The sequence below is a fragment of the Castanea sativa genome, chromosome 3 (genome assembly GCF_040712315.1).
Source record: "Castanea sativa cultivar Marrone di Chiusa Pesio chromosome 3, ASM4071231v1".
NCBI lineage: Eukaryota > Viridiplantae > Streptophyta > Magnoliopsida > Fagales > Fagaceae > Castanea > Castanea sativa.
Window position 1 is genome coordinate 2,476,768 of NC_134015.1, and position 26,134 is coordinate 2,502,901.

Below are 26,134 nucleotides of genomic sequence, written 5' to 3' on the forward strand. Positions count from 1 at the left end.
CGGTCAATTTGGTCCATATATTTTGATAATAGTCAATTTGATTCCTGTTATTTTTAACTTACAATCAATTTGGTCTCTGCCATTAATTCACTAACGAAAAATACTTACATGTCAAACAGAGAGCATTGTTGACATACTTCATGCTTACATGGCTTATAAAATAATATTAAACAAATTTAATCAACGTAAAAAATTTCTACATCAGCATTTATGTGAAATCATAAACCCAAGTGAGTTGGCCGAGTGGTTGGACACTCGATCTCAAAGTGTTTGTCCCAGGTTCGACTAGGTGTGCTCCCCAGTTGGAGTTTGAATACCTACACTTTGAAAAAAAAAAAAAAAACCCCTAAGCCAACGATTTACCCTACTAAGGCCCACTCGCCAAAAAAAAAGAAGAAGAAGAAATTATAAAGGCAAAAATAATAAGAATCATACTTTCTTTTCTTTTCCTTCCTTGGCAACCAAACACAATCTAAACATTAAAAAAAAAAAAAAAATCAATACAACCATTGTTTGGGTTCTTTTTTTTTTCAATTGAAATTGCTGGGTTTGATTTTTATTCAAACCCAAAGTCCTCTCTCTCTCTCTTGGAAATACAGAAAGTCAAACTGAAAGGAGTAAAACCCAGAAACAGCTCCCTAAAGCTAAATTATAATGACCACAAATCAAGTAAATATCCAGATTTTATCCCAAAAAAAAAAAAAGTAAATATCCAGATTAGAAATGGCCAAAAAAAAAAAAAAAACAGCAATTCCCATCGTTACCAGTGATTTGGGTTAGTTGGGACCAATCTTTTTAAAAATATATATATATATATATATATATATATATATATTTCATTTTCTCACGATTTCTCGGAAACCAAACGGTGGGGAGAGTTTGAACCACCTGTTCCACTCTCTCTACCTTGCCACCGACGAGGACCAAGCCTCCGTCACGCCGATCGGTCGTCGCACCATTGGGTTTCTTTGAATGATGAGTTGTAGCTGCTACTGGTGATGAGTTTCATTTTGGGTTGGAGATGGGTTGTGGCTACTATTAGTGAGGGGTTTTGTTTTGAATTTCAATTCACAGATCTGGACTTGATTTTCTGTGTTGTTTGTGGAGTTTTCAAGGAGTATGTTGTGTTTGGTTACCCCAAAAGTGGAAGAAAGAAATGGAAAAAAATGAATTACAGATTTTTTTTGGGGATAAACGTCAGAAAAAGGAATTAAAGATTGATTGCCAAGAAAGTGATTTAAAATAAAATAAATAAATAATGAACACGAGAGAATTAAGTCAATTAAATTTACTCTCAAGACTTTTTATTAAAAATATTGAGGAATTAATTCTGTTTATTTTTTTTTTATGCTGATGTAACAATTTTTTAGGTTAATTACAATATTTTATTATTATTTTGTAAGTTTGCTAATTGTGCATACCGTTTATTACGTAGATATAAATTATTGACATGTACTGTAACATATGAATCTAGAAACAAAGCTATAAATCCAAAAAAAAAAAAAAAGACTACATGAAGCTACTAATTAGATCTATATTTCTAGAAACTAAACAAAACTAAGATCTAAGATACGGATAGAAACATTAACAAATTCTCATGAAAATAAATTCATTAAAGTTTTGTTGAACAATACACACAACAGTAAATGTGATTTCTCAAAAAAAAAAAAAAAAGTAAAACTGAATACCTGGCAATAATAGAGTCTCCTTCAAACTTTTTTTTTCACACGTAAAATCTAAATAGAACCTTGTTAAAAAATATATTAACAGGGTTGTTTATCCTTATATTGTTTTGGCGGGAAAAGATAAAGACAAAAGAGAAGATATTGATAATTTGTTTATAGTTTATCTTAATTGCTTAAATGATAAGAAAAAAGGGTTAAAATTATCAATTTATAAAAAATATAATTTCTTTTAAGCTTGAGAATCTGGATTCCTGTCTGTTTGAAAGGGAATCCACATTCCCACTGAGAGGGGTTTAAGAGGGGAATTCAGATTCCCCTAGCATCTGATTCCCAAGCGTAATTTGCAACCAAACATAAGAATCTTTAAACATTCCTGAGAATCCTAAAACATTCCTCCATACCAAACGCCACATAAAGGTTAACAGTAAGGCTTAATTGATTGTTAAAAATAGCAACATCAAATTGACTACTATGAAAATATAAAGATCAAATTTACTGTAGCCGTTAGATTATATCAAGGGCTGAGATTAAAGCTATTGCACGCTGTGGAACTTCTCTTCAGCTACTCCCAGGACCGAATAGCCTCATTTGTTTTCCTTCAGCTTTTCTTTTACTTCAGCGCGTGAGCCACGCTTATTAAAGTCATTATTTCTCAATAAATGAGCTAAAGACTTTGTGCGGTGCGCTGGATATAATAGATGACTAGTGTGGACTAATAATGTAAAACCAGGACTTCATTGATAACAGGATTTGGTTTCTCCTGAATATTATCAACCGGCTCATTTATCATCTAGCTACTCTTTCACAGACTCTTCTCTCTCTTCTTGTGATATCCAGCAAATTTCCCATTTCCATTCTATGGCTCGTGCTCTACTTTCTGCTATTGTGGAGCAGTTTGGTCCTTTCATTTCTTCAGAGTTCATCTTGACTGCAACTGTTAAACAAGAAGTCCAAAAGCTTGAAACCAAATTCCGTACCATCCAGGCAGTGCTCAATGATGCGGAGAAGAGGCAGCTGAAGGAGGAAGCTGTGAAGCTTTGGTTAGATAAGCTCAAAGGCATATCCTACGAGATGGACGACGTGTTGGATGAGTGGAACACTGCCATGATCAAAGAAGAGATTGAGAAACAACAAAAAGAAGATGAAAATGCTGAAACTAGCACTACTAAGAAGAGGAAGGTATGGTCCCTCATCTCAGTTCCTAATCTTTTTTAGCATCGTGATATTGCTCATAAGATAAAAGAACTTAATGAAAAATTAGATGAGATTAACAAAGAGAGGGATATGTATGGGTTTTAATTGAGTAGGGCCATTGAAGTAGTTGAGAGACCAAAAACTACTTCTTATGTTGATATGTCTGATATTCTTGGACGTGATAAGGTTAAGGATGAGCTAGTGAGCATCATATTGGGCAAGGGTACTGAAAAAGAAAAATGCCCCCATGTCATCTCTTTGGTGGGCATGGGCAGTATGGGAAAAACGACTCTTGCCCAGCTAGCCTTTAATCATCATGAGGTGAAGGATCATTTTGAAGATAGAATTTGGGTTTGTGTTTCCGAACCCTTTGATCAATGTAGGGTTGCCAAAGCTATCGTTGAAGCTTTGGGAGTTCGTGATTTTAACACTACTGAATTGCAAAGTCTATTGGAAAAAATTTGTGAATTAATTAGGGAAAAGAAGTTTTTTCTTGTCTTTGATGATGTGTGGACTGAAGACCAAGCACTGTTAAAGCCATTCAGAGATGCACTGAAAAATTGTGGTTCACAAAGTAGTAGAATTCTAGTCACCACACGTAAAGACAAAGTTGCGAAGATGATGGAAAGTGCAAATACGATCAAGTTGGAGGAATTGTCTGAGGAAGATTGTTGGTTGGTGTTTAGAAAAATAGCATTTTCTGACAAGGATCCTAAGCAATGTGAGCAATTAGAAGTCTTTGGCAGGCAAATATCAAAGAAGTGTAAAGGCTTGCCCCTTGCTGCAAAAACTTTAGGGAGTCTCATGCATTTCAAGAAAAGTATAGAAGAATGGAAGAACGTTTTGGATAGCAATTTGTGGGAATTAGAAGATGTTGAAAGAGGTCTTTTTGCGCCATTGTTACTTAGTTATTTTGATTTGCCCTCACCACTGAAACGGTGTTTCTCATATTGTGCTATCTTTCCGAAAGATCATGACTTTAATGTTAATGAGTTGGTACATATGTGGACAGCACATGGATTTGTTGAGTCAATGGGAAATATGGAGGTAGAAATCATGGCAAGAGAATACTTTGATAATTTAGTCATTCGCTCTTTCTTCCAAAAATATATTTACAGGTACAGAATGCATGATATAGTGCATGACTTTGCACAATCAATTACTAAGAATGAATGCTTTATAATCAGTAGTGATATAGAGTCGAAATCAAATTATAATAATGCTCGCCATTTGAGATTAGTAATTCCAGAAAAAACGCAATTTCCTGTGTCCATTGATAATGCCAAAAATCTACACACCCTTATCTTTTTTAATCAAGGTGGTTATAACATATCCAATTTATTCCAGAATTTTAGACTTTTACGGGTATTAACTTTGGAGTGTAGAATGGAACTTCCGCATATCGTGGAAAATTTAGTACATTTAAGGTATCTCAATTTGTTTGAGTGCAATGAGGTATTGTCTGAAACCATCTGTAATCTATGCAATTTACAATATTTGAAGATTACCCAAGCTTCCGATTCTATGTTCACAAAATTACCTTAGGGGATAGGTAAATTAATTAACTTAAGACATCTTGTTGGAAAAAATTTTCTGATTCCAAGAGGGATTGGAAGATTGATTTCTCTTAGAGCATTAAGATGTTTCAGCATAAGTGAGGAGGATAGCGAAGGATGTAAACTTGGAGAATTAAAAAATTTGAACCACCTGCAAGGGAATATTGAAATACGTGGGTTGGGGAACATGGTAGATGTAAGTGAGGTCGAGAATGCACAACTTAAGAAGAAGATACACCTTCGTGAAATGCTACTATCTTTTAAGAAAGGGAAGGATAGAGGATGGCAGGACTATTGGGTTCCGAATGCCGTCGACCCCAATGATAGAAGAATGGAGAGGGATGTCTTAGTTTTAAATGCCTTAGAGCCACCTCAAGAGTTGGAGCAGTTAGACGTTAATTGCTACCAGGGCATCACAATGTCTCCTAATTGGTTGATGTTCTTAATCAAATTGAAAACGGTTTCTATTTGTTGGGCCACAAAGTTAATGAGTTTGCCTCCTTTGGGGAAGTTTCCGTTCCTCGAATCATTAAATATATGGCATGTGTGTAGTTTGAAAAAAGTGGGTGTTGAATATTTCGGAATAGAATCTAAAAACAAGAAAGAAGACATAATATTCCCAAATTTGAAATATCTCAGTTTTGTGTCGTTAGAAGAGTGGGAAGAATGGATTGGGATTGGAGGAAAAGAAGACGCAGACTGTATTACAGTAATGCCTCATCTTCAATGCTTGGAAATTCGTGGCTGCAGAAAGTTAAAGTCGCTGCCGGACTTCCTACGTACAATTCCATTGAATAAATTGGAGGTCGCTGGCTGTCCAATTATCAAGGAGCGTTGCCAAAGAGAGACAGGAGAGGACTGGCACACCATTTCTCACATCCCAATCATCGATCTTAAAGAACATGATATTTGGGGTAACTCATTCTGCTTCTTAATCTCCTTACGCTTCAATTATTTTGCAAACAAATACTATCAATTAAATAATCTCATTTTCCGGTTAAAATTCCCGTTGAAAATAAATTGCTAACAATGTAGATTGATGAATTTAACATATTCTCATAAATTTGAGTTAGCGTAGTTTATTGTTGTTGCTTAGATTCAGTTAGCTTGTGATGTATTCAAAATTGCTTGATGGGTACAATAAATTTTCAGAAATGATTTAAAAAATAAAAGGCTGGACTTTTAGATGGAATAATCAACTGAACGTATCTCTAGATTTTCACTCATTTGCATTTAAATGTAAACAACTCAAAATCAAATGCCTACCTCTTTCTATTTCATTTGCGGTTTAATTTTTTTTATGGGTCTTGCTCATTTTCTTGATTTCAGAGGATTATTGTCGTCTCAGATCACCAGCACCTTTCACAAAGTAATTTATCAAATTTTGGCCAAACTCACAAAGACACTGTCAGCAATGGTTTTCTTAAGGGCATGAGTAAAGTTCATCCTCGGCTTGATTCGGCATTGCAAGTTTGAACTAGTAAAGGGTAACTTCTTCGTACTTCTTTCTTCCTCTTCTGCTGCTTTTGTCATTGGGCTGAAATATCAATTAATTATCTCTCAAAAAAATCACACCAAAGAAATTACTAGCAACTTTCATTAGAGTAATTTATCAAATTTTGGCCAAACTCATAATAGGACTGTCACCATTGGTTTAATCTAGTAGGCCCAATATTTGCAACATTACCAGAATTTGTAAATGTATGAAAGATTTTTTCTTTATTTTAAAGAACCCAAACTGAATGGTACTGAAACTTTATTAGTGGATTTTTATTATTGGCAAATGGTCTTGTTATTTAACATTAATATTTTACTTAATTTTGAGTAGGATTTTTCTCGTGTCTAAACTTAATACAATCCTTGCATCTCATTTAAATTTGCTTTTCTAAGTGATAAAGAAAATGCTGTACATTTTTTTAAGAACTGTGCAATTTTCACCAATATAACATAATTATAAATTTGTCAAAAAAAAAAAAAAAACAATGCCTAGCTTCCTGTTTCTTTTTTTTTTTTCTTATGTTCTCTTTTATTGCAAGGTATATCCAAATATCATTTTTTATCTTTTGTAATGAGATGATTTTTCTTACTGTTTTTTTCCATCTATAATAACCTCATGCTAGGTGTTTAATTTTGTTGACCTTGTCTTGTCCTTGTTTAAACCATACATCAAATTCTATTATGTAGGGAAGTATATTTTGTGCTTGAGTAAAATTTCACACATGAATGCACTTTTGAGAAAGACCTATAGAAGAAACTTGTTCATTTAATTGTGGCAGTAAAGCTTGCATATCGTATGACACATGAAAGGTTGGGTAGGTACTTGACAATCTACAACTTATGCAACCTTCTATCCCTAATTTTGAGAGTTTGAATGTATAGTTGCTAATTTTCAGGCTTTTATGTTTCAACTTTAAAGTTTGATTTTGGATGCACATAGATTTCTTGTCTTAGTGATGTGTTTCTTGTCAATGAAGATGAGGAAGAGTGAGATGTTAACACCAAGGATAGAGGGCACAATTTGATAAATACTTGCTATCTACTGCAATCCATAGTTGCCTATTTTGAAAAGGACACCATAAGTAGTGGAGAGGAGAAGATAGGTCCAGTCCAAACTTCCTTGATCTTGGCACATAAATGTTGCTTCTTGTATTGGTAACTCTCTCTTTTCTATTCTTTTTCTTTTTTAATTTATTGTTGCATTTGTTTTTTATTCCATGGTCAATCATTTTTTTTTCCAACCTAATAATACCCTAGGAATATTTTGCTCTCCATCAGTTTAGGAACAATACCCTAGGAATATTTAACAAAAATTGTGATTTTTAAAACACTATTTCACAATTTGAACTAAAATCTTGTTTTCAAAACACGATTTCAAATAACATGTGTAGGGAATGTGAAATAACGAGCGTGTACCAAGACTTTCCCTTTTTAATAAACTAATTCTAATTTCTAGGTCACAATTTCCTTTGCTTTGTCCATCCCAACTGGTTTTGAATGAAGGAGGGGACCCTTTCCATCCATGCAATCATAATTGAAGTGAAAACTTTGACTAAACCAAAATAAGAGAAACTCTAAGCACACAAACAATTTGACAACAAGTTTCACACATGTTGAGGTGTTTAGTTTGTAATTTGAATGTCATAAAGTGATTATAACGGTGATTCTAGAGGAAATTGATGTTGCTACCATTTATATCCTACTGAGTGCTAAAAAATTGTAAAATTTATTTTATCACCATCACATGAACCTGCCATTTTTTCTCTGCAATTCAGAGTCTAATACATAACATAGTTGTGGCAAAATGCAAGTGAAAGTGTGCGGGAAGTATATGCCAGACAAGGAAGTAAATACCGTTTCGTACCGGCCGAGATAGCCGGAATTTTTCGTACCGGTGAACAATCCGGTACCGGTAGACCTTCATTTCGTTTCGTTTTAAATACCGGACTATTCCGGTTTGTACCGGCCTTTCCGGCGAATTTCGGTCATTCCGGCCGAAAAATGCGTTTCGGCCCGGAATGTAATTCCTCTGCAACTTGAAAAAAAAAAAAGAGAGAGAGAGAGAGAGAGAGAGAAAGAGAAAGAAAGAAAAAGAGAAGGAGGCACGGTAGTGGCAGTAAGCTCAAGCGCAGTGTAGCTCAAACCAGCCGATGCAACATTTGAGTGGGGGAGAAGGAGAGAAACTGATCTGTGAGGGAAAGAGAGAAATAGATCTTAGTGGGATTATGGCCTTATGGGTTAGTTTTAAGTCTTTTGATGAGAAAAGTATGCGTGAGAGATTAGAGAGAGAATGAGAGAAGCAGATTTGTGAGGTAGAACTGGAGAAGTACTGAAGGTGAAGGACGTGGGCTACTGTGCAGGGATCTTAAGACAAGATTCAATTAAAAAAAAAAGTTTTCATTAAAATCACTTCTTTACCTTTTTTTTTTTTTTTTTGGAAACAAATCACTTCTTTACCTATCAACAATTACTCGCCACACCTATCAAAAAAATAAATAAAAACAATTACTCGCCACATTGTTAGTGAATATTTTTATGTACCTAAACTTATATTACAATTACTCACAACATTGTTAGTGAATATTTTTACTTACCTAAACTTATATTTGGCGATTTGATTGCAATTGAAATCTGTCACTCACATGATTAATGCTTTCACGGCACCTATATATATATATATATATATATATATATATATATATATATATATAGTTCTGTTAAAACTTTGCTATATTGAGATTTGAACCCTGCTTCATTCTTGTCTAAATTCCTCATATTGAGGCTTCTGTTAGCTTATTTCATTTGAGGTTGGAGTAGGTTTGGAGATAAACCTTTAAACTCCTCTTATTTCTTTTTAATAGATAGGAATTTTGAAAATATAACTGTTGGATTGCATGTTCTTATTATATTCCACTTGAGATCAAAAATTAATAGCTATATTATTAATCAATATTTAAATTTCAAGTTTTTGTAGTCTAAATTAAACATAAAAAATAAATTTATGGATCGAATAGTAAATAACATTCAATTAGTATGAAATTTGACATATGTGTTAAAAACATAAAAAATTTACAATTTAACTCTTAAAATTTCAAATTTCACTTTCTCAACAAAAAAAAAAAAAAATCAAAATTCACAATTTAAGGCTTAGATTTTCAAAATTCACATCTAAAATTTGTCCTCGTTGGTTGTAGTAGCAGCTTCAGTAGCTCTGTTTTTACTCTAGCATTTTACTTGTTTTAGGATGGATGCTCTTGTTTTTGCATTGTTTTTTTTTTTGTGTGTGTGTGTGTGTGTGTGTGTTCTTCTTGATTTGTTTAATGAAAGTTACTGATTTATCAAAAAAGTTATTCACAATCTCTTTCATTTATTTTGTGTTTCTTTAGACTAACTTGTATGTATTATTTTATGCATTCATACTAAAGTATACATTTTTTGTTATTTAAGTTGCAGTGTTTTAGTGAGCATGTATGATAGCCTGCTAAGTGTTGGCAAGGGAATAAGAAACCTACCCCCAAACCCAGTCCATAGACTATTTTAACCTTCCTTCTTGCAAACCAAATTCTTAACAAAAGACTAGAATTTCTATTTGCTGTGCCTAAATTTTTTGTTTACTGTTTTAGTGTTTATCTCTGAGTTTATCGGGAACAAATTATTACTTAGGCTCCGTCCGTTTGGAGTGAAAATAGAGAGGATGGAAAACAAAGAGAGGAAAATAGACATTTTTTACTGTTCGTTTGGAGAGAAAACAAAGGAAGAATGGAAAACCGGGAGGAAAATTTTCCTCCCGAGCCCACAAATATTTTCCTCTCAAATTGGGAGGAAAACTGTGGGAGAAAACTTTGGGATGGGGGCTTTTACTAAAAAGCCCCCATCCCACCTGATGCTTCTACTCTTTTTTTTTTTTTTTCAACATTGCTGAACGTTTTTTTTTTCTTCAACTTTACTGAACGTTTTTTTTTTTTTTTAACATTACCTGAACATTTTATATCATGTACTGAGTACAAATAAATCTATTTCTTACATATTATGTAACAAGGGTATAATAGTCAATTTATATAAATTACATTTTCCACCCTCCCACTTTTCCACCCCTCCAATCGGACACACAAGAGGAAAAACTAAATATTTTTCATCCTCCTACTTTTCCACCCCTCCAACCAAATAGACTCTTAGTAATATACTGTGGAGTCCTGGTTGTTTTAAGGGGTCCTATTATCACCTATGAGACCAATGTACAAGAAATCTATATCGGACCTTCAAGTAGGGCCATTTAGAAACTTGACTACAAGGTACATGTGTGGTTCTCATCGTACCACTACAACACATGGTCGCTCCAGAAGCTTATAAACCATGAGTGGGAGGGATTTCTTGCCGATGTGGGACTGCGGTGTAAAGCCCCCAGAGGGTGAAAATCCGTACGCTCCCATGTCGCTTGAGATTAAACCGTGCGGGACTGGCTCCCCAAAGCGGATAAGTCCGATTAATTGGGGAAGTGTCCTCACAATTTAAGATAGTAATTAGTTTTTTGCCTACATTATTATAGAATTTTCAACAAATATTTATAGATTAATACATATTACTCTTAAATATAGTCACTCTAAGATACGAATGTGAACGAGTAGTATTTTAGAACTTAACAGTTTGATAAGTTATCTCTTTTTAAGGAAAAAAAAAAGTTGAGTTTGAAATGAGTTTGGATTCATTAATAAATATATGTGAAACAAATTTGAGATTAAATTGCTAAATTCTATATATATATATATATATATATATATATATATATATATATATATATATATATATAAAATAAGTGATGCAGAGAGAAACTACAATTGCAATTCTAAATTAGAATTTTAATCTATATTGTGTCACGTGTCAATGTAAATATGAAATTGGAGTCTGATTTTCCTCCATCTGTTGTAATTCCGACGTGTTTTTTTTTTCCACACCTGTGTATTTTCAGGTTCACCTCCCTTTTCCATACCCATGTATCAGGTTCACCTTTCTTTTCCACATCCACGTATTTTAGGATTACCTCCCTTTTCCATACCGATTCAGGCTCCTTAATATACAGCTCCCTTTTTCTTCAATCAATGCTATGGAATTTCAAAAGAATCTCTCGGTATCAATGATACATGTATTTGGGTATTTTTGTATCTTATATAAGAAGAGGTTCTCCAAATATTCCAATTGTACTTGTCTTTACAATTTTCATGGTCCTGGTTTGTGCTCTGCAAAACGAATTCCAACAATTCCTAAGGTTTGATTACTGCTTTCTTTTATCTGCCTATATTGTTGTTCCTTTTTGTGTAAATTTTTTATTGTTTAATTATATAATTTTGTGGTTTTCCTATGATTGATGTTGCATGTTTATTTTCTTTCATTTGATTATAAAATTGTTTTATTTTCCTATCATTGATGTTGCATATTTTTTTTATTTTTCATAACATATTATCAGCACGAGTCTCTACCCAATTTCGAAAGGAAGTTGTAATTTCATTATTCTTCAAATATCAAAGATTATTTGTGTAGTTTTCTCAGCTCACTATAAGTTTTCTTATAAGGAATTAGTACTTATCCTATTTGTTTCTTTTTACGTTTTATACTCATAATTTTAATGATTTTTAATTGATTAAAATTTTTTTTTATGAGATTCACGTTATTCTATTGTTATATATTGTTATGAGATGTACGCTCACATTTAATTGATTAAAATATTTTGCTAAAAATGGTTTGTGATAAAGCAACTTAATCATAGCTATATGTACCATGTATGAATCAACCTTGAATATATATGTCTATGTAGCATTCTTTCATTAGAATTTTGTATGATAAAAATATTTGTTAAAAAATTACATAATGCTAAGTTTTATTAAACATGAATAAAGGAAGTCTTTTAAACATGACTAAACTCATGATTAGTAAATAAAATAAAATAAAACCAATAGTATCACTTAGATAATAAAATGCAATATATTTATTTATATTATTTTATTAAATTATATCCATTCCTGTGCAGTAGCATGGGTTTCATGCTAGTTAATATAATTTGGAACGAGATTGAGATTTATATATTTTTTAATATATTCAAATTTAAATTAGGGTAAATTACAATATAATTTACCCACCTATGATTTAGTCAAAATTTAAGATGCTTACCTGTGGTTTGAAATTTGATACTTTACTCACTTGAGGTTATCTTTATCCTTTTTTTTTTTCTTTTTGTATAGTACTTTACTTTCTAGAAATCAAGTACTAGGTAATTTTTTTAAAACTTTTTTTTTCTTTTGTAAATTTTGTATTATTAAGTGGATTATAAATATTTAAGATAGTAATTAGTATTTTGCTTACATAATTATAGAATCTTCAACAAATATTTATAGATTAATACATATTACTCTTAAATATAGTCACTCTAAGATTTGAATGTGAACTAGTAGTATTTTAGAACTTAACAATTCGATAAGTTATCTCTTTTTAAGAAAAATAAAATAAATAAAAAGTTGAGTTTGAAATGAGTTTGGATTCATTAATATATGTGAAACAAATTTAAGATTAAATTGCTAAAATTTATTATACTTTGTTACAAGATTGAGATTTATATATTTTTTAATAAATTCAAATTTAAAATAGGGTAAATTACAATTTATCCACCTAATAAATGCTCTCACCGCACCCCCTCACTCACACAACATTTTTACATAAAACAACAACAGTCTAGCCGATAACAATTTAGGCTAATTTCCATACATAAGCATTATACTGTCTATAGACTTATATTGATTTTATTTAACTCCAAAACCACACTAAAGAAATTTCTTTTCAATCAAAGTCCTTTATTATATGTACTTAAATTCTGTTACTTTTTTAATTCTTAGATACTCTTGAAGCATGGATAATAATTCTTCCTCCTCTCACATTCATGGTAATGTCTACTCATTAAATTCATAATAGAATCCACCATGATTGTGAAAGGAGGGAGCACAATTTCTCTGTGCTCCGAGTGTACCTAAGGATTTTCTCTTTTATAGATGCACATACCTAATGTTATGATAACAATGGAAAGCAAATAAAAAAAATCATGACTTGTATTGCCTTCGTGTGGTAGATACCAAACGGTATGTATTGCCAAAAATACTGTTCCGCCCTTCGCTACTTTTATATATTAGTGTAGATGATATGACCAACATGTAGCTGCCCCTTCATTCAATACAAGCTCTCTTTCCCTAACCTAGCTTTCTTCTCACAAACTCTCTCTAATTAACCAACCAAAACCTTCACACACTCTCTCGTTCCAAAGCTCTCTCATATGGAGGTGGAGGAGAATGGTAGGACTTTGTCTGACCTAAGGGAAACTGAGATCTGCTTGCTTGGACAACACAAGCTGGATGGTAACCGGAGTTATGTAGAGTGTTATGTGATTAAGGTCCCAGACCTTGAGGCTTGTACTCTGCCTTCTTATTTTTCTTGTCCTATATTCAAACAAAAACACAAGAAAAAGCAACCTTTGGCTTTGGCTTAGTCAATTAGGCCATTGCCTGAGGTGCCTTACAAGAGAAAGACCCCAAATTTTAGTTTGAATGTTTGTTTTATTGAAACAATTATTAAATTAAATCTGCGGTTTGCTTGGATAGGGCCAGGTCTTAGGCTAAGCCAATTTGGCCATCACTAAGGTTCCATTTGCTTGGAGGGGTGGAAAAGTAAAAGAATAGAATATGTAGAGATAATATAAAAGTTTTTAGTTCTATCATGGTGTTTGGTTTAGGAGTGGAAAAGTTGAGGGGGGAAAAATGTAATTTTATTTTAATTTACTTTCATGCCACTACTAAAAAGAGAGTTACAAATTAGGAAAGAAAAGCTAGATGAACTAAAAAAAAATGAAACAGATGAAACACAACCAAAAAATAATATATATATATATATGTATGTATGTATGTATGTATGTATGTGACGATTCCAAACTCTAATGGCTTTGTAAGTCATAATGGATGAGCCCAAGATACATTACACATCTATGGCAAGCATTTATGCCAAAGAGTAACAAACCTAGCAACGGAAAAGAAGATGTTACACAAATCGAAGCATAAGTTTGTAATGTATTAACCGTTACAAATAATAATGAATGTAGAGATTTGTTGCTCATTAAAGACAAGATGGCTATAAAGCCAAAGGGGAAGAGAACCAAAAGATACACAATTCTAATCCCAAAAATACTCCCAAAGTTGAATTTCATTGTGATATTCCAATTAAATTCCATTCTAACTTCATCGTTGGAGGGTTTTTGGCAAACACCACACCATAGAATCCATATTTCTCCATTTCATATCTTATTGTAGGTTTGCCTTAGACGTATCCATCCACTTTGTCCATCTACATAGACGAGAACTCAACTGACGATTTTTTGCATCATCAATATATATAAGCAAATTGAATGAAAAGTTTAGAAAATGAAAAAAAGCTAAAGAAGGAAATTTTTAAAAAAGGAAACATTTGAGTAACAAAAAATGACAAAATCGGAGGAAAAAAAAAAGTGCCAAGAAGAAACCAAGAAAACCCAACATGTTGCAGCACATGGGTGCTTTAGTTCAAACATTTTTCTCTGATTTTCTACCTAATATGGGAAGAAAACATTTTGATGAGCCCAAGGGGAAAATAGTATGGTCCCACTAGTTTTCCTACCTTAAATCTCTCCAACCAAACATCCAAAAAATCCATTTTCTCTCCACATTTCTCCATTTCCTTTCCATTCTCCCTAAAATCCTTCCAGCCAAACGGACCCTAAGGCCACGTATGATGCGGCTCAATATAAATTCAACTTAATTGAAATTCTAAAATGTTTTTTAAAAATTTATTTGAAGTTTGCTAAATCACCATGAATGATCAATTTTCCATAACAATTCAAGACTTCAATTTTTTGAAACAAGTCTCCCACATTATATACAGCCATAAACTAAACAATCTCTCTCTTAACACAAAAAGTAACATTGGAAATTAGATTCTAACTCTTCTCACGTTACCCAAGGTAAATTATAAGTATTTTCTAAAATAATAAATAAATTTTAATTTATTCGAATGTTGAGTGGCATTTTTTAAATATCAAATAATTTTTTTTAATGACCACGTTAGTGTCTAACATGCTAACTATGGATCCTATGTGCCACATAAGCACTTTTATTTAGTAAGATGACAGTTTTAAAAATTGATGGATATGATAAAATACGAACTCCAATATCGTCCATGAAGGTCGTCCAGGAATGCAAAGGTTGTAAGAACCTCGTTCATAAGAAGCTCGTCCATGCAGGAAGGTGCTTGGACAAGCTTCACATGGTCAAGTTTCACGAAACCACACCGTGTCGTCCAAGGGAGCCATCAACCTCGTCCGTAAGAAGGTCGTCCATAGAGGAACGACCTCCCTTGAAAGCGAGGTACACTTGACTGGAGGACCCCTAGACGAGGTCTTGGCACTTAGGAAAATTCCTAAGTGTGCACAACAACTCATTATCACACACATAACTTCCAGTGATCGTTATGTGGGAAAATGTAACTCTTAAACAGTTGTGGAAGTTATTCCTGAACCCTCACACCTCCTCAAATCTAGGGGAGGTTACAAGTTTAGTAACTGTTTCTAGGAAACTATGTAAATACTCATTCAGACCAGACAAAGGTACGTTTTTACATTTCCTGAAAAGTTGAAACTCCAAAATTATTAAGAGAAAACTAACTTTGCCATCGGAAGATTCTTGGCCGGCAACCCCGGTCATCTTTGATCGTTTTTCTTTCTTTTTCAGGCCATCAAGACAGCCAGTAGTTCTTTCTAATCCAAAGCATCCAACCTACTGATTTTCTTCGCATCATAAAAAATGATTTTCAAAAATTAGGGGTCGAATAGGAAGCCTAAAAAATTGAAGGCGAAAATATCATTTTGGTCCTTACATTTTAGAGTCACGGTCAATTTGGTCCATATATTTTGATAATAGTCAATTTAGTTCCTGTTATTTTTAACTTACAATCAATTTGGTCTCCACCATTAATTTACTAACGAAAAATACTTACATGTCAAACAGAGAGCATTGTTGGCATACTTCATGCCTACATGGCTTATAAAATAATATTAAACAAATTTAATCAACATAAAAAATTTCTACATCATCATTTATGTGAAATTATAAACCCAAGTGAGTTGGCCGAGTGGCTAGGCACTCGATCTCAAAGTGCTTGTCCCAAGTTCGACAGGGTGTACTCCCTAGTTGGACTCTGAATACCTACACTTTGAAAAAAAAAAAAAGAAGAAGAAATTATAAAGGCAAAAATAATAAGAATCATACTTTCTTTTCTTTTCCTTCCTTGGCAACCAAACACAATCTAAACATTAAAAAAAAAATCAATACAACCATTGTACGGTGGGTTCTTTTTTTTTCAATTGAAATTGCTGGGTTTGATTTTTATTCAAACCCAAAGTCCTCTATCTCTCTCTTGGAAATACAGAAAGTCAAACTGAAATGAGTAAAACCCAGAAACAGCTCCCTAAAGCTAAATTATAATGACCACAAATCAAGTAAATATCCAGATTTTATCAACAAAAAGAAGAAGTAAATATCCAGATTAGAAATGGCCAAAAAAAAAAATTTAACAGCAACTCCCATCGTTACCAGCGATTTGGGTTAGTTGGGACCAATCTTTTTAAAAATATATATATATATATATTTTTTTTTTCATTTTCTCACGATTTCTTGGAAACCAAACGGTGGGGAGAGTTTGAACCACCTGTTCCACTCTCTCTACCTTGCCACCGACGAGGACCAAGCCTCCGTCACGCTGATCAGTCGTCGCACCATTGGGTTGGAGTCCATTGCCACTACTACTGTTAGGATCGGTGAAGGCAGATGTGATTGGGTTTCTTTGAATGATGAGTTGTAGCTGCTACTGGTGATGAGTTTCATTTTGGGTTGGAGATGGGTTGTGGCTACTATTAGTGAGGGGTTTTGTTTTGAATTTCAATTCACAGATCTGGACTTGATTTTCTGGGTTGTTTGTGGAGTTTTCAAGGAGTATGTTGTGTTTGGTTACCCAGAGAGTGGAAGAAAGAAATGGAAAAAAATGAATTACAGATTTTTTTTGAGGATAAACGTCAGAAAAAGGAATTAGAGATTGATTGCCAAGAAAGTGATTTAAAAAAAAAATAATAATAATGAACACAAGAGAATTAAGTCAATTAAATTTACTCTCAAGACTTTTTATTAAAAATATTGTGGAATTAATTCTGTTTCTGTTTTTTTTTTTTACGCTGATGTAACAATTTTTTATGTTAATTACAAAATTTTATTATTATTTTGTAAGCTTGCCAATTATGCATACTGTTTATCATGTAGATATTTTTCGTTAAGAGTTAACAATAAGGACTTAATTGATTGTAAGATAAAAATAATAAGGATCAAATTGACTACTATGAAAATATAAAAATCAAATTAATTGATAGTAGCTCTAAAATCTAAAATGTAAGAACGAAAATAGTATTTTAGTCAAAATTGAAAGCCATAGTAAAAATTGACCAGAAATACATAGAACCAAAAAGATATTTTGTTCAAATGTTCTTATAACTCTTTCATCGTGGTCGACATGACACTCTGACTATAGTACTACAACTTTAAAAAGTTGATTACTTTGTAAATAAGCGGGGAAATTCACTTCGCTTTGTGCCTTGTGGGTAGGTCAAAGAGAACATAATAGATCAGTGTGAACAGATAACGTAGGGCCCTGCTTTTGAATTTGCTATATGGTTTCTCCTGAATATCATCAATCAGTTCATTTATCTACCTACTCTTTCACTGACTCTTATTCTCTTGTGATATACAGCAAATTTCCCATTTCCAAACTATGGCTTTACTTTCTGCTATTGTGGAGCAGCTTGGTCCTTTCATTTCTTCAGAGTTCACCTTGACTGCTCATATAAATGGAGAGAAAAGAATGTGACAAGGATCGCTCAAAAAAAAAAAAAAAGATCGCTGATGGGTCAATTTACTGTAGCCGTTAGATTATATCAAGGGCTGAGATTAGAGCTATTGCACACTGTGGAACTTCTCTTCAGCTACTCCCAAGACCGAATAGCCTCTTTTGTTTTCCTTCAGCTTTTCTTTTACTTCAGCGTGTGAGCCACGCTTATTAAAGTCATTATTTCTCAATAAATGAGCTAAAGACTTTGTGCGGTGCGCTGGATATAATAGATGACTAGTGTGGACTAATAATGTAAAACCAGGACTTCATTGATAACAGGATTTGGTTTCTCCTGAATATCATCAACCGGTTCATTTATCATCTAGCTACTTTTTCTCACAGACTCTTCTTTCTCTTCTTGTGATATCCAGCAAATTTCCCATTTCCAATCTATGGCTCGTGCTTTACTTTCTGCTATTGTGGAGCAGCTTGGTTCTTTCATTTCTTCAGAGTTCACCTTGACTGCAACTGTCAAACAAGAAGTCCAAAAGCTTGAAACCAAATTCCGTACCATCCAGGCAGTGCTCAATGATGCTGAGAAGAGGCAGCTGAAGGAGGAAGCTGTGAAGCTTTGGTTAGATAAGCTCAAATGCGTATCCTACGAGATGGACGACGTGTTGGACGAGTGGAACACTGCCATGATCAAAGAAGAGATTGAGAAACAACAAAAAGACGAAGAAAAAGCTGAAACTAGCACCACTAAGAAGAGGAAGGTATGGCCCCTCATCTCAGTTCCTAATCTTTTTCAGCATCGTGATATTGCTCATAAGATAAAAGAACTTAACGAAAAATTAGATGAGATTAACAAAGAGAGGGAAGTGTACGGGTTTGAATTGAGTAGGGCCATTGAAGAAGTAGTTGAGAGGCCAAAAACTACTTCTTATGTTGATGTGTTTGATATTCTTGGCCGTGATAGGGTTAAGGATCATTTAGTGAGCATTCTATTGGGCAAGGGTACTGAAAAAGAAAAACTCCCCCATGTCATCTCTTTGGTGGGCATGGGCGGTATGGGAAAAACAACACTTGCCCAGCTAGCCTTTAATCATCATGAGGTGATGGATCATTTTGAAGAAAGAATTTGGGTTTGTGTTCCTAAACCCTTTGATCAATGTAGGTTTGCAAAAGCTATCGTTGAAGCTTTGGGAGTTCGTGATTTTAACACTACTGAATTGCAGAGTCTATTGGAAAAAATTTGTGAATTAATCGGGGGAAAGAAGTTTTTTCTTGTCTTTGATGATGTGTGGACTGAAGACTATGCAATGTGGAAGCCAATTAGAGATGCACTCAAAAGTTGTGGTTCCCAAAGTAGTAAAATTCTAGTCACTACACGTAAAGGCAAAGTTGCGAAGATGATGGAAAGTGCAAATACGATTAAGTTGGAGGAATTGTCTGAGGAAGATTGTTGGTTGGTGTTTAGTAAAATAGCATTTTTTGATAAAGATCCTAAGCAATGTGAGCAACTAGAAGTCCTTGGCAAGCAAATATCAAAGAAGTGTAAAGGCTTGCCCCTTGCTGCAAAAACTCTAGGGAGTCTCATGCATTTCAAGAAAAGTAAAGAAGAATGGAAGAACGTTTTGGATAGCAATTTGTGGGAATTAGAAGATGTGGAAAGAGGTCTTTTTGTGCCATTGTTACTTAGTTATTTTGATTTGCCCTCACCACTGAAACGGTGTTTCTCATACTGTGCTGTCTTTCCGAAAGATCATGCTTTTAATGTTAATGAGTTGGTACATATGTGGACAGCACATGGATTTGTTGAGTCAAAGGGAAATATGGAGGTGGAAATCATGGGAAGAGAATACTTTGATAATTTAGTCATTCACTCTTTCTTTCAAGAAGATATTTACGGGTACAAAATGCATGATATAGTGCATGACTTTGCACAGTTGATTACTAAGAATGAATGCTTTATAATCAATAGTGACATAGAATTGGAATCAGATTATAATAATACTCGCCATTTGAGATTAGTAATTCCAAAAGAAACCCAATTTCCTGTGTCTATTGATAGTGCCAAAAATCTACGCACCCTCATCTTTTTTAATCAAGGTGGTTATAACATATCCAATTTATTCCAAAATTTTAGACTTTTACGAGTGTTAACGTTGGAGTGTAGAATGAAACTTCCGCATACCGTGGAAAATTTAATACATTTAAGGTATCTCATTTTGTTTAACTGCAATGAGGTATTGCCTGAAGCCATTTGTAATCTATGCAATTTACAATATTTGGAGATTACCCAGGCTTCTGGTTCTGTGTTCACAAAATTACCTCAAGGGATAGGTAAATTAATTAACTTAAGACATCTTATTGGAGAACATTTTCTGATTCCAAGAGGGATTGGAAGATTGATTTCTCTTAGAACATTAAAATGTTTCAGCATAAGTGACGAGGATAGCGAAAGATGTAAACTAAGAGAATTAAAAAATTTGAACCACCTGCAAGGGAGTTTTGAAATACGTGGGTTGGGGAACCTGGTAGATATAAGTGAGGCCAAGAATGCACAACTTAAAAAGAAGATACACCTTCGTGAATTGAAGCTATCTTTTAAGAAAGGGAAGGATAGAGGATGGTGGGATGATAGGGTTCCAAATGCCGTCGACCCCAATGACAAAAGAATGGAGAGGGATGTATTATTTTTAAATGCGTTAGAGCCACCTCAAGACTTGGAGCTGTTAGACATTCGTTGGTACCAGGGCACCACAATGTCTCCTAATTGGTTGATGTCCTTGACCAAATTGAAAACGGTTTCTATCGATTCGGTCGCCAAGTTAATGAGTTTGCCTCCTTTGGGGAAGTTTCCGCTCCTTGAATTGTTAACTATATGGAATGTGTGTAGTCTGAAAAAAGTGGGTGTTGAATTTTTGGGAATAGAATCTGAAAACAAGAAACAAGACATAATATTCCCAAATTTGAAACATCTCATGTTTCTGTGGTTGGAGGAGTGGGAAGAATGGATTGGGATTGGAGGAAAAGAAGACGCAAACTGTATTACTGTAATGCCACGTCTTCAAAAGTTAGAAATTCATTGTTGCAGAAAGTTAAAGTCGCTGTCGGACTTCCTGCGTACAATTCCATTGAATAAATTGGTGATCGCTGGCTGTCCAATCATCAAGAAACGTTGCCAAAGAGAGACAGGAGAGGACTGGCACACCATTTCTCACATCCCAAACATCCATCTTCCAGAACATGGGAAATTGGGTAACTCATTCTGCTTCTTAATCTCCTTACTCTTCATTTATTTTGCAAATATATACTATCAATTAAATATTCTCATTTTTACGAAAATAAATTACTCACAACCTAGATTGATGAATTTAACATATTCTCATAAATTTGAGTTAGCGTGGTTTATTGTTGTTGCTTAGATTCAGTTAGCTTGTGATGTATTCAAAATTGCTTGATGGGTACAATAAATTTTCAGAAATGATTTAAAAAATAAAAGGCTGGACTTTCAGATGGAATAATCAAATGAACGTAGATTTTCACTCATTTGCATTTAAATGTAAACAACTCAAAATCAGATGCCTACCTCTTTCTATTTCATTTGTAGTTTAATATTTTTATGGGTCTTGCTCATTTTCTTGATTTAGATGAAATCATAAAAACTGCGCGTGAGCAAAGTTCATCCTCGGCTTGATTCGGCATTGCAAGTCTGAACCAGTAAAGGGTAATTTCTTCCTACTTCTTTCTTCCTCTTCTGCTGCTTTTGTCATTTGGCTGATATACAATTAATTATTTTCATTAACTCTCAAAATTTATCAAATTTTGGCCAAACTCACAACAAGACTGTTAGCAATGGTTCAATCTAGTAGGCCCACTATTTGCAACATTACCAGAATGAGTAAATGTATGGAAGATTTTTCATTTATTTTAAAGAATCCAGACTGAATAGTAATGAAACATTACTTGTGGATTTTATTATTGGCATATGGCCTTGTTATTTAACATTAATATTTTACTTAATTTTGAGTAGGATTTTTCTTGTGTCTAAACTTAATACAATCCTTGCGTCTCATTTTAATTTGCTTTTCTAAGTGATACAGAAAGTGCTGTCCATTTTTTAAAGAACTGTGCAATTTTCACTAGTGTAACATAGTTATAAATTTGTCAAAAAAAAAAAAAAAAATTGCCAAGCGTCCTTTTTTTTTTTTTTTTTTTTTTTTTTTTTTTTTCTTATGTTCTCTTTTATTGCAAAGTATATCCAAATATTATTTTTTTTATCTTTTGTAACAAGATGATTTTTCTTACTGTTTTTCCATCTCTAATAACCTCATGCTAGATATTTAATTTTGTTGGCCTCATTTAAACCATACATCAAATTCTATTATGTAGGGAAGTATATTTTGTGCTTGAGCAAAATTTCACGCATGGATGCACTTTGAGAAAGACCTACAGAAGAAATGCGTTCATTTTATTTTGGCAGTAAAGCTTGCATATCGTATGACACATGAAAGGTTAGGTAGGTACTTGACAATCTACAACTTATGCAACATTCTATCCTTAATCTTCAGGCTTTGATGTTTCACCTTTCAAATTTGATTCTGGATGCACACAGATTTCTTGTCTTAGTGATGTGTTTCTTATCAATGAAGATGAGGAAGAGTGAGATGTTACGACCAAGGGTAGAGGGCACAATTTGATAAATACTTGCTATTTTGAAAAGGACACCATAAGAAGTGGAGAGGAGAAGATAGGACCAGTCTTGGTCTAGGCGCATAAATGTTGCTTCTTGCATAGGTAACTCTCTCCTTTCTATTTCTTTTTCTTTTTTCATTTATTGCTGCATTTGTTTTTTTTTCCATGGTCAATCATTTTTTTTTCAACCTAATAATACCTTAGGAATGTCTTGCTCTCCTTCAGTCTAGGAACAATACCCTAGGAATATTTGACAAAAATTGTGATTATGAAAACATTATTTCACAATTTGAACTAAAATCATGTTTTCAAAACACAATTTTCAAATAAAATGTGTGCAGAATTTGAAATAACGAGAGTGTACCAAGACTTTCCCGTTTGACTAAACCAATTCTAATTTCCAATGTCACAATTTCCTCTACTTTGTCCATCCCAACTGGTTTTTGCTTAAGGAGGGGAACCCTTCCATCCATGCAACCATAATTGAAGTGAAAACTTTGACCAAACCAAATAAGAGAAAGTCTAACTACACAAACAATTTGACAACAAGTTTCACACATGTTGAGGTGTTTGGTCAGTAATTTGAATGTCATAAACTGATGATAATGGTGATTCTAGATGAAAATGATGTTGCCATCAATTATATCCTGCTGAGTGCTAAAAAATTTATTGTGTAGCATTGCACCACCACATGAACCTGCCATTTTGTCTCTGCAACTCAGAGCCTAATATACAACACAGTTGTTTCAAAGTACAAGTGAAAGTGTACAGTAAAATATATACTGGCCTCTTTCTCCATCCCAATGCGTAAAGCGGTGTTCAAAGCACATGCATTTCTGTCTTCGTCCCTTCCATCCATGAAGTAGCTCTCCCTCAGTCAGACTCGGTGGGCTCCAACTGAATCACTATGACTCTGCCATGCACATGGGCTCCTCTGTTGCTCAGTTTTCCTTCACGCAAAAGCTCTCAACCACAGAGTGCTCTTAACGCAAAAGATCGTTAGAACAAATTTGATTCTCAACTGAAATCCACCAATCATGCTCATACGTCTCTATATCTATAAATACTCTTACCCACTCAAACATTCTTCAGTCTCCAAACACTTAAACTAATTTTGCTCTTGATTTCTCTCTAAATCGGTGAGTTTCAGTTTATATATATGTGTGTGCGCGCGCGCGCGCTAAAAGCCAACTTTGTATTGAGGTTTTGTATTGAGATTTGAACCCTGCTTCATTCAGGCACTGAGCCTCACTCACTGTCACTCAAATGGTGTTGTTTCCTTCTCTGCAATCTGCATATTGAAGCTTCTGTTATCTTATTTCATTTGTGTTTTTAGCAGCTGCTCTGTTTTTACTGTAGCATTTCACTTGTTTTAGGCTGGATGCTCTTGTTGTTGCATGGGTTTTTGTATTCTTCTTCATTTGTTTAATGAAAGTTACTGATTCATCGAAAAAGTTATTCACAATCCCTTTCATTTATTTTGTGTTTCTTTTAAACTAACTTGTATGTATTATTTTATTCATACATGCTAAAGTTTACATTGTTCCATATTTAGCCAAATGCCTTCAAATCATACTTGTGAAAAGGGGAACAAGATCTAAATCAATGAAAAGGCGTACTAAGCTAAGGCACTTGAATCCATGCATTATTGAAAATCCTTCTGGTTGTGTTATTTGTATACCTCTAAGCTGAGATTTTTTTTCTTTAAGCCTATTGGTTGATTTTGAGATTAAAAAAACTCGCTTTTTGGCTTGATAATGAGAAGATTGATGGAACTCTTGTTGCACCAGATGGATTTGAAGCATGGTCGGCAAAAACTAGTATGCAAGACAGTCTGATCTTCATAAGTATCAGGGGATGTTATTGCACAGGGTTGGTCTTATAAATGGCAGATGAGAGAAATGGTGGAATATTCATGGCAGGCATGACAAAGTGAGCCTTTATATTTATTTCTAATCATACCTCATTAATGTTGACATCCTATATTAATGGAATAAATCTTGATGATTCTTTAAGATGTAAACAAAAGTAGCTATAAATTTAATTTGGAAGTTAAAACTCTGTAGAAGTTCTTCCATTGAAGTTTTTAACTTATGCCATAAGTTTTGCTTCTAGTTCTGGTTTGAAAGTAAGGGGAGTTGGGTTAAGATCAGCTCCAGGTTTCATTTTGGATTCGGTGATTTTTAGAATGTCCATTTAGAACTTGTTGATAGTCCTAACATGATGTAGAATAGACTGCTATGGTCGTTCTAGACTCTCATGCGCACCTGAAATCATCACGTATGGCAAAAAGGCAGTAGTAGAAATCATGGGCCTCGCAATCAGAATAGCATGAAATTTGGCAGGCTGAAGCAAAACGGCATTTTAAGCAATATTTGTTACTTTGCCACGAGGTAACCCTGAAAATGGCGAATTCCTTCATCTAGGCTCCAAAAACTACATTTTGTCGTTTATAGTAATTTTTGTTTCCTTAATAACTTTTTGCTCAAAAGTCAGAATAAGGTCCCACTTGTTATGGGACGACCCTTAAGGTTAGTAGTTTTTGATTCTGCATTAAACTCAATTTTTCCATTTTTGGTAAGTTTTAGTATTTTGTCACCTAATCACATAATTAATGCAAATTAGGGTTTTAGACGTTTTTCTTAGTATTTATATGTTTTGTAGCCGTCAAAAGCAGTTTAGACTATTATCAATAAACATAGACTTTTTGTCAAATTCTTTTTCTGGTAGATTCTAGTTTATCTCCTTGTGGATTTAGGGAATCCACTTGTTGATTTTAAGTTTACTACCAAAAGCTAATAGTTTAGTTTTTGTTCTATCAAGAGAGTATCGTGTGTGCTTTCTTCAAGCTTCTGCGATATCACAACACTAATGGAATTCACTTGGAGGAGAGAAATAATGTGAAAATATACAATTCATTCATATCCACTAGCATATTATTCCACAAGCTCTCAAATCCTGGTTCTTGTCTTCCCTATGTATTTCCTATTCTAAAAATGTCTTACTGTTTGGGTTTAAACCTTTGATACAGGTGATGATTTTATTGGCATACAATGTGGATATAAGGAATGTTACATGCATTTACTATTCTCAAAGGGTAATACCGATTTTTGGTTTATTGGTCTAAGCTACTACATGGTATCCCTTTTGCATGGAGTTCTGATTGTTTAAGGAGTACATGGAATCTATACAGGTACTGCTTCACCTACATCATCTATACATACCTCTTAACTAATTATTGAGATTTGAGACAAAAAGCTATCAAAAAGTCCAAGTTTTGGTTTAAAAAGATTGAAACAAAATGCCATCTTCCTTTGTAGTATAGTCAAATTAAGGTAATTGGCTTGTACTTCAATGTACTGTGTGTAGACCCCACTCTGTTAAAAGAGAATTTGTTATATATGTAGCCAAATATCTTCAAATCCATATTCTTATAATGAAAAGGCATACTCAGTTAAGGCCATGCTAAAGCATGAATTCCTCTAGGATAATTAATATTGTGTTTTTCATTATCATTTTAGCTATCTCAGTTCCTTTCATTTAGGGAAAATTTCCTAGGCCCACATGACA

General features: G+C 33.7%; 2 protein-coding genes across 2 annotated transcripts; both read left to right on the forward strand.

Annotated features, from left to right (window-relative positions):
* Positions 1-2,687: 2,687 nt before the first annotated feature.
* Positions 2,688-24,656, forward strand: LOC142627921 (putative disease resistance protein RGA1). The gene is made up of 6 exons (XM_075801821.1): positions 2,688-2,864; positions 18,298-21,127; positions 21,520-21,596; positions 22,262-22,388; positions 22,485-22,666; positions 24,355-24,656. The coding sequence occupies exons 1-3, from the start codon at positions 2,757-2,759 to the stop codon at positions 21,564-21,566; spliced, it is 2,985 nt and encodes a 994-aa protein (XP_075657936.1). The 5' UTR covers positions 2,688-2,756; the 3' UTR covers positions 21,567-21,596; positions 22,262-22,388; positions 22,485-22,666; positions 24,355-24,656.
* Positions 3,039-5,808, forward strand: LOC142627794 (putative disease resistance protein RGA3). The gene is made up of 4 exons (XM_075801698.1): positions 3,039-3,297; positions 3,400-4,334; positions 4,425-5,349; positions 5,765-5,808. The coding sequence occupies exons 1-4, from the start codon at positions 3,039-3,041 to the stop codon at positions 5,806-5,808; spliced, it is 2,163 nt and encodes a 720-aa protein (XP_075657813.1).
* Positions 24,657-26,134: the final 1,478 nt, after the last annotated feature.